Source organism: Octodon degus, unplaced genomic scaffold (genome assembly GCF_000260255.1).
Source record: "Octodon degus isolate 3935 unplaced genomic scaffold, OctDeg1.0 scaffold00072, whole genome shotgun sequence".
NCBI classification, from domain to species: domain Eukaryota; kingdom Metazoa; phylum Chordata; class Mammalia; order Rodentia; family Octodontidae; genus Octodon; species Octodon degus.
In genome coordinates this window covers 5,637,979-5,647,787 of record NW_004524648.1, presented here as the reverse complement: position 1 = coordinate 5,647,787, position 9,809 = coordinate 5,637,979, and the positions used below count along the sequence as shown (strand labels likewise).

The following is a 9,809-nucleotide window of genomic DNA, read 5'->3' as shown; positions in this document are numbered from 1 at the left end:
AGAGAGAGACAGAGAGAGAATCAAGGTGATAAATGTGATGACAGCTCAGTAGGGAGTGGATTTTTGTTTTTGTTTTTATCTGGCTGTTTTGTGCTTTTTGTTTTACAATACTAGGAGTTGAGCCCACAGCCTCACAGTTGCTAGGCAAGCTACACGCCCAGGCTTTGTTTTCTTATTTTGAGATAGGATCTTGCTAAATTGCACTGGTCAGCCTCAAACTTGTGGTCCTCCTGACTCAGCCTCCCTAGTAGCTGGTTCTATAGGCATGTACCACGGCGACTGAATATTTTATTTTCTTTTTTTGCTATGGCATGCCATGTACATAGTGATATTAGAAAGAAGACAGAGTGGCAGCTCTTGCTTCTATGGTCTTCTTAAGGTCAAATTCTCGCCGTGAAGAACAATTTCAGTCACAAAATTTGCTTAATGAGCTAGTTTTTTATTTAATATCCCTAGTTTAATATTTTTTTATTTTGCAAGTTCATCTATAAAGATATCACATAAAGAACCTATTATGTGGTTCACTTTTAAACTAGACACTAATAAACTAGAGCTGTAGAAAATTCATACCTCCAAGCTAATTTCTTTCTGTGTAAACTGCTAGGTTTAAATTTTCCTTCTCTTTGTTAGAAAAATTTTATTCTTTATGTTCTGTGTAGATTAGGAGCCAAGAAGCATATCAGTCACCTGTGCCAGGTTTGCCTTTAGTGCTTACTGTCATGGTGGTGGTAATGGGACTTGAATCCAGGGCCTCTCCAGCCCTGCCACCACCCCATCCTTTTTTTAAATTTGGAGGCAGAATATAGGCTCAAACTTGTGATCCTCCCACCTCAGGCTCCCAGGATATGGGGATTATAGATGTGCAACACCATGCCTGGCTTACAAGTATATTGTATTTGTAAAATGGAGAATTTTATGAACTTTTGCTCAAAAGTTAATAAAGCAGCACAATTTAGGATAGAAACAGGTGTCCATATGTATTACAAATGTAGTCAGTTGAAACAAGATAGTACAATATGTAATTGAGATTGACATGTTCCATTAGGTCCTATAAAAGAATATAATTATTGAGTATATGAGTAGTTTTGAAGTTTTCTCAATTTAGCAAGGTAGTTTCTTTTCAGTGTTCACATCTTTTATGAAATGACAGTCTCTTTCTATAGCCTTACTTGAGAAGTCCTAAAGACACATTAATTTTTTAGAGAAGTTGGTTTTTGCATGCCAGAGTGGTGATTTACTTTTTGTCCAAAAGTTTGTCTTGGGTAAAGAAGAATTCTCCTTGGTGTGTACAGAGGATGCCATCATTTGTCCAGGAAACACCTAAATCTGTTCAACTCTGCCTTCTCAAATTTCAGGAAATATCAGAATGTGCAGGCAAATGAGGCTCACAAGGGAACCAGAGTCCAGCTGTTGGTGCCAGCTGACTGGGACCCGATGTCTGCCATCTGCTACCTGACAGGAATGACTTAATTGTCAGATAATAGCATTAAAACCTAGCTTCAATCACTGTTGTCCTCAGTGAACAATTGTTATGTTCAGTCACAAACTTGGCCAATAACCACAGTTAGAGGGCTGGGGAGATAACTCAGTAGAGTAAGCGCTTGCCTCCAGGGAACTCAGGGATTGCCCAGAGGCACCAAGAAGAGGGACCAAGGAGCAGAGGGCTAAAGACAGGCGGAAAGCTCTGTTGACCTGCTTGTGCCTTGATGTTTATATGGTAGACCTCTAGCCCTGTGGCCTGACATGTCTAGGAAGAGCTGTCAAGTACTGGGACTTTTTAGAGGGAAAAAAAAAAAAAAAAGAAAAGCTTACTTGCTAAGAATAGTGGGGGAGTCTTACTCCAGAAAGGCTGGAGCAGTATATACACAGGTACCAAAAAGAAATAAGGTTCTCGAGTTTGTTTCTGTCCATGTTGTTCAAACAGCAGTTTTCTTTTGTGTGTTTATTTTATCTGACATGTGATGACATGTCATTGGGCATAGCAGCACAGCCAGAAGTCAGAGATAAAAGGGTTATGGAACATGTCCCACATTTTACTGTTTGGGCAACCAAAACCAGTTAGAATGTTCTAGTTATTTTTTATTTCTTTCAGTAAAAAATTGTTTTCTTTTTAAAATTGTGTTCTATGAAGTAAGTGATTGTTCTGGAGCAGGGCATTGTTGGGTTTTGTTCTCTCTACCATTGAGTCCATCCTTAAATTATGTAAAAACTGCTTTCCCTCAGTAGTACTGAGATCCCCTGAACATTGTGCAGGGTCAGTTTTTTAATGAAGTAATGAGTTTAAAAGTTTTTGTTACTAAGCCTGAAACTGGCATATTTAGTCTTCTGATGTAAAGTGGCAGAAAAAAAAAGAGTAGGCCTCTCAGGGTGCTCATTTGAAGCTGTCTCTCCCGACATGGCATCAGACCATTGTGTGCTGCCTGACTCCAACAGCTCTTAGGTATATGTTCTGGTCTATGCACTATTTGAAGAGAACAGAAATCTCAAGTAGCTTTGTAAAACTGCCAGTATGATCGCATCTTCTGTAAATGCTGTCACATATTTTTAAAATGTAGCCTGTCATGTAAAACATAAACTTACCCCTTTAAAGTATCTAAGGGGGACTTCCGGTTAGCTCTTTTGTTTAAGCGCCTGCTTATGCAAGCACAGTCAGGCTCAGGATACCACGGTTCAATCCCCAGCTCCGCATGCCTTACCAGACCGGTCCTTAAGGCAGTCTGAGCCAGCCAAAAACTAAAAATAAAAAAATAAAGTATGTGAAATATTATACATTTGTGTTACAATGTTCATCTCTTTTTTATTTATTTTTTGAGGAGGGGTTGGTTTTTTTGTTGTTGTTTTGTTTTTTTGTTTTTGAGACAGGGTCACTATGTAGTTCAGGGTGATTTTGAACTCAATATGTAGTCCAGGCTGCCTTCAAATTAAGTGCTGGGATTATAGGAATACCACCACCATTCCCAGCTGTATTTGTCATTTTTTTATCCTGTATGCTTTTTAGAAATTTATCAGAAAAAGACTTCTAAGTGCTTTACAATGGTAGATGATAACAGTAGAAGCTTGTAATTCATATACTCCCTCTAAATTCAGTGATCTCTTTACACAGAATATTCTGTGTGTTAAATGTAAACTGTAGGGGCTGGTGAGATGGCTCAGTGGTCTAAAGCACCTACTTAGAACAAGCTTAGCAAAGCACAGGGACCCGCGGTTCAATCCCCCAGCACCACATGCCAGCCAGCCCCGCCCCCTGGTGGGCTGAGCTGGCCACACACACACACACACACACACACACACACACACACACACACACACACACACACATAAATAAATAAATAAATTTTAAAAAAAAATAAAAAAAATAAATGTAAACTGTAAAGTAGTAACTGTGTCTTGTGAAAGATCCTATGTGGACAATCATGTTTACCTTTAGTGTTGATGTGCTGGTCTCTAAATTTGATTGCAGTCGAAAAGAATATCCGCTAAGGATGCCTTAGCCCATCCCTACCTAGATGAAGGGCGACTAAGATATCACACGTGTATGTGTAAATGTTGCTTTTCCACCTCTACCGGAAGAGTTTATACCAGTGACTTTGAGCCCGTCACCAATCCCAAATTTGATGACACTTTTGAGAAGAACCTCAGTTCTGTTCGACAGGTTAAAGGTGAGTGTCTTTTTGGCCTTTGGCCAGGAAAGATGACTAGTAACATTTTTCATTGTATGGCCCAAAATCCAGGGTCTAGATGCTGACCAAAGTTCCTCCATGTTTCTTTTACAACCTTGCATATAGCTGTTTGTCCAGGGAATATATGCCAAGAAAGCTATGTGTTACAAAAATGCTGATTTAATATTACATCCAGGGGAAGGTAAGCCAGAGGAATGAATATTTTGTCCTTATTTTCAAAGTTTAATGAATGTACCTCAAATATATTTAATTTGTATTCATTCTATATCATTTCATTAAATGAAACATTGGAAGTTTTTAAAGGATAAAAGTTCACAATGGAATCATTTTTTGAATGTGACAAGGGGAATTTCTGATAATTTCCTCATAGTATTACATGGCATGATTTCTTTTGGGATGGGAATAATATTATTCAGAATTCTCAATGATTTTAGCATCTGCTCCAGGACCTTTTTTTTTAGCAGAAAGGGTAGGCATCAAAATACCAGCTCAAATTATATGTAACTAAGTACCAAATGGGGTTTTTAAAAGATCTTCAAACAGGCAATAATTACCAACATTTAGAAAAAGATGCCCCAGAGTGCCAGCTCTGTGAAGTCTCGGACATCCATGGCCTGTTTTACTTGTCCCGTGGATGGAGTCTTCAGTCCGTAATGCCACCCCTGAAGTTTTTGCCATTTTCAGCAACAACCATTTTGGTTTCAGCAAAGGTCCACTGGATTCTGCTTTATAGATGAGGTGTGTGTCTGATTTTACTAAGCCAGTAGGAAATTCTGCTCAGATGCTGGCTAGAGTTAGCTAGAATCCTCTGCTCTCAGGCCTACAGATTGTCAATGGCTGTGTGATGTTTGTTCTCTCTCCACAGAAATTATTCACCAGTTCATTTTGGAACAGCAGAAAGGAAACAGAGTGCCTCTCTGCATCAACCCTCAGTCTGCTGCTTTTAAGAGCTTTATTAGGTAATTATATATGTTATGCTAATCTTGTTAGAATTAAAAGACTGATTGTTTTTTTCAACATATTTCTGTTTTCATTGAAATAATAGAAATTGAAGGTCCAACAGAAAGTTTCTATTACAAATGAGCATGGTGATGCACACCTGTAATCCCAGTACGCGAGAGACTGAGGCAGGAGGATCGCTGTGAGTTTGAGGCCAGCCTGTGCTACATAAGCTAGCTCAAGAAAGCCTGCACTGCATAGCAAGACTGTCTGAATTTTTTAAAAAAATAAAGTTTCTATTAGAAACTCCAGTTTCAGTCAAAAGTGATTAAAAATGCAAGCATTGGGCCAACCAGATAGCTCAGTGGACTAAAGCACCTGCTTAGGCAGGCTCAGGGACTGGGGTTCTATCTCTGGTATGCCGTGCGGGCCCCACCCACAGGGCGCACTGAGATTGGGTGTGGTGGTGCGTGCCTATAATCTCAGTGCTTAGGAGGCTGAAAACAGAAGACTCAACTACAAATCCGATCTGTGCAGTGAGACTGTAGACCCTGTACTAAATATATCTTTTTTTACACTGATGCCAGCTCACTGTTGCTTTTCCGTTGGACTGCCCGACCACCTCCGTGATGGTCCTGCTGCAGCAGCAGTATTATGGCAGGACACTGCCCATCTCTGAAATTAGATATGGTCATCTTGGCCCCACTACACTCTCACCCCGCTTAAGAACTGCAAGTAAGAAAATTACTGTTGCAGGTTGACTGCTAGTGTGACCTGTAAGAGGAGAGGCTGGCTGTGTGTGGTGGTGAGCACCTGTAACCCCAGCACTCTGGGAGGCTGAGGCAAAAGTTTTTTTTTTCATTTCTAGAAAGGGTCAGGAAGGTGGCTCAATGCACAGTCCCTGGGTTCAATTGCCAGTCTCCAGTATTACCAAAAAAAGACAATACCAGGAGACCTACGGAAGAGCTGTGAGCCTCCTAAGTAGCCTATGCCATTTTCTTATCTCCTTTTGTGCCTTCCTCGTGAGTTATTCCCCTAAATCCTTATGTCAGTCAGGATCCAGTCAGATGGAACAAACTACCCCAGTAACATGGACAGAATTTAATAAGAATTCTTTTCTTTATTCGTTTTTTTTAATCTTTTATTTATTTATTTGGTACAAGGTCTTGTATATAGCTCAGACTCATAGTGATCCTCCTGTCTTCAGCCTCTGCAGTGCCGGGATTATAGGCATGCACCACCACGCCGGGTTTCAGTGGGCGGTGCGCCTGGAGTTCCAGTTCTGGGGCTAGCACAACATGTGGTAGTGGGGATCAAACCTGGGTTCCTGCACTTGCCAGGCAGGTGCTTATACCACTAAGCTGTGTCCTTGACCCTTTAACGAGAATTCTTAACAGGCAGAGATGCTTAACTGTTAAAAGGTATAAAAGAGAAAGAATTCTGAAGAGACCTAAATAGCAAACACAGAAAGCATCTACTCTGTAATAAATTATGAGAGTTTGACTGCCACAGGAACAGGTAGGCTGATGGTAGTGAAATGTCCCAAAGCATGAACACTGCCTAGTAGGCTATAATCTCATCCTTTGTGGAAGTTGAGGTCGGAGGATCACAAGTATAAGTCCCCCCTGCGCAACATAGTGAGACCGTGTCGCAAAATAAATTTTAAAGGAGCTAAGGATGTTGCTCCATGTAGAGCTTCCCTGGTATTGATGCTGTCTCATGCCCAAAAGGGGGAAAGAGTAGGCAAAATAAGTCCATCAAAGAGGCCTTCTGGTTGCAGAGAAACTTGCCAGAGAATTTGGGTAGTTCCTCATTAAAAAATAAGTCGGTACATATCCACCAGAAGCCCCTGCAAAGAAGCTGCTTCAAAAGAGCCTTGCAGAACCTTGCAGTGTTCTTCCTTCCAGCGCCCTCTGCTGACAAAAGCTAACCCTAAGCCAGGGAGCAAAGGAGAACTGCAGCAGGTCCGGATCCAGTGTCACGAAGCAGGACGGAATGAATGTGGAGAGGCCATCACAGGCTCCTTTTTTCCTCACCGGCCTTCCTCCCTAGCCCCTCTCCTTCTGTTGTCCTTTCCTACCTGGTATTGAAGTTTTTGTTTGTTTTGTCTTTTTGAGACAGGGTCTCACTATGCAGTTCACACTGGCCCTGAGCTGACTTTGTAGCTCAGGCTGAGCTTAAACTCACAACAGTCCTCCTGCCTCAGCCTCCAAGTACTGGGATCATAGATGTGTGCCACCATGTCTGGCAGAAGTTGTTCAAATTTGTCAAACCAAAAATCAAGAATTTTTGTTTAAAGTATATAAAATGTGTTACTTCCATATTTTTTTTCTCCAGAAAGAGGGCATCAGTCTATTTTTATTTCCCTGTGATTCAAATTACTTTAATATTTTGACCTAAGAATTAATGACCCAGTCAGGTGTTTTAGCACCTTCCAAGCACAAATTATTGTTATCGTGTCCTGTGGGGAAGCAAAGTGGTTTTACACACACATAAATTCATAATCTAATTAGCAACTTGATATGTGGGAAGTGTCCAGTAACAGCTCTTTGAATAGCAAGTGTTAAATGATTATTCATACTTCTATATTAATACTTGATAAAGAAATGTATGAGAGTCCTTCAAAATGGGCCCCTACTTAAAGTCACTATTCTAAGAGGCTTTTTTTTCCCTAAAGAAACAACCATCACTTGCCCTTTTGCCCACGGCGGTGCTAGAATAATTCCCCACCTCCTCTCCATTCTCTTCCAGTTCCACTGTTGCTCAGCCATCTGAGATGCCGCCGTCCCCTCTGGTGTGGGAGTGACAGTGGGAGATAGTGTACTACTGAAGACGAGATGTAGCTTTCCACTGGAGTCTGGGATTTGCAATTCTGGAGGTTAATCATGCTTGTACTGTAATTTTACTAATGAAGTTTTAAATTAACAACCACTACTTGTATGATATGAATAATATTTAGAAATGTTACTAGACTTTTAATCTTGTAAAGTGGTTGTGCTTTTAGAAGAAAAACTTTTATCCAGAGTTGCACATGTTTTATGAACTTAGTGCAGCTGTTATGGCTCACCTCAGAACAAAAGAGAACTGAACCAAATTTGGGAGTTAGGGGTTTTTGTTTTGTTTTTATTAAATGAAGTGAGATTGTTCACATACACTCCACACACACATACACACATACACGCACACACACACACACACACACACACACATGAGAGAGTCATACATTTTGATATTTGAGCCATTCCTAAAGATTTGGGGTTTTCTAAAACTAAAGAATCTAGAAACCTTGCCTGCGACCAATCATGGAGCCACTAAGCTGCTTGTGGCTGCACCTGGGGGAGGGGAGGGAGGCGGGGCATGCCACCTAATGATCAAGCCCTGTAATTAGCTTCTCATTAGAGCCGTGATGGTGAAGTGTGCTGTCTAAAATCCAATGTTGTGGGTAGAGAGAATGAGTTTGTGACTAGGAGAGACTAAATTTTTGTTTTCCTTACCCAGTATAAATATATATATATATATTTAATCTATTTTTATTAGAAGTTTTTCTGCTCTTTCTTACATAAAAGAACCCCAAGCATGCATCTTCTATGTGTGTAAATAATTCATTTCTGGGCTAATTTCAAGAGAATCCTAACATTGCTGTATAGAGAGAGAACTAGCTTGCACATTTTAGGTCTGTGAAATTTTGTGAGACTTTTCCTGCACTGGACAGTGAAAAATAATAAATAAAAGACAAAAACAAATTTTTTAAAAATTTAAAGCCACAAAAAAAAAAAAAGGCACATAGGGAATTATGTCAAATGTGTTTGTGTCCTTAGGCAAAGCTGTGGGAGTCTTGAAATGTCACAGTAGTAAATAACTTATTACTTTTGACAAATTCTTTTTTCTGTTGGAACACTGAATTCTTCTGTGCATATGTATATATGAATACAAATTGAAGGCCTCTACCTCCTGGAGTTACACAACTTGGCTTGTTTACCTCCACATGCTGATGATGACTATTTTTTTTTTTTAAGTTCAATGTGGAGACTTGAAACTTGAATGTCCCTTCCAACTTTTATATTAAAAATAAAAAGACAAGAAAATTGAAGATCATTTTTCACCTGTACAAGGAGTACTAATGGATCGTCTTAAAATTGGTCTAGGAAAAAACCTTGGTGTGTGTTATGGACAATTAACTGTTAAAGTTATTGTAAGTTATCTGTATTTAGCAGAGTATTTTCATCTTGATTGATCTGAGCTGAATTTGAAGACTATTAATAAGTTATGTTTGGAAGTTTTAACTTCAATGAAGTAATTATTTGCTGTGAAAGAAACAAACATGAATTACTAAACAAAGATGGTGCAATATCTTTGTTTTTTTTTATGAGGCTCCTGAGAATCAACCCAACTGAAGCATTTCAATTCACTTGAATGAGAAACGTGTTTAGTATCAAAAGAGCCCGAGAAGACACTGGTGTGAAAGGTACAATCTCAGAGGTTGGTCAATTACCGTGGCACACTTTCTGGTCACTTTGTACAATGTAGATTTGAAGTACAGTGGTGAAAACATTAAATGTGACATTTGAAAAAGATGTGTTGTCTATTTTATTTCCTTTTTTTTTTTCTTTGTTTTTTTTTTTTTTTTCAGCACAGTTTGTGTATAGACCAGAACAGCAGTTTTAAGAGATTTGCTCTTTATACTTCTACCTTTCTGTCTTTGAGGAAATTAGATGTTGTCTTAAAAAATCTTCCCAGAAACTTAAGGTTGCCAGGGGAAAAATTCAAAACTTTACTGGTACAAAAAAGATGTTGTGATTTAAATATATACAATATGGAAGTCATGCCGACATTAGTGTCTGAATTCTATAGTTGTCAAGCCTTGACAATCTTTAAAGCAAAAAATCTGGTATTCAGGCCAGATATAGCTCAGTGCAAGGCAAGTGCAAGGTCCAAGTTCGATTCCTAGTACCAAAAAAAAAAAAAAAAAGCCAACCCTGCATTCATATGAAATCTTCCACCAGTCAGATTGAAGTCCAGCGCATTAAGTGGGATGGCTCCCACCAATGGCCTTGATTCTGCCACCTCTTCCTTCCTGCTTCCTGACCCTAGCAACCTACGAGTCCTTCCAGCTCACCTCAGTCCCTGGTGGTGTAATCCAGAGCTGAAACCAGGCTCCTTAACCTCAGAGTTCACTCCCTGGGGCTGGAC

The 9,809-nt window shown here is 39.7% G+C and overlaps 1 protein-coding gene across 3 annotated transcripts in view; it reads left to right on the top strand.

Annotated features, from left to right (window-relative positions):
- The window catches only part of Nlk (nemo like kinase), a 170,651-nt gene extending 161,146 nt beyond the window's left edge, over window positions 1-9,505 (top strand). Inside the window, exons 9-12 of one of the 3 annotated variants that reach the window (XR_002821945.1) lie at window positions 3,461-3,659; window positions 4,546-4,639; window positions 7,371-7,497; window positions 8,636-9,504. Coding sequence is in view for 2 of the 3 variants with exons in the window: in XM_023719922.1 (XP_023575690.1) it covers window positions 3,461-3,659; window positions 4,546-4,639; window positions 7,371-7,425 (348 nt within the window). In the remaining variant the exon portion in view is untranslated. Of the gene's footprint in view, window positions 1-3,460; window positions 3,660-3,785; window positions 3,862-4,545; window positions 4,640-7,370 lie in introns of those variants that run through there. The other 2 variants (XM_023719922.1, XM_023719923.1) reach the window with 2 other exon arrangements.
- The last annotated feature ends 304 nt before the right edge of the window (window positions 9,506-9,809 follow it).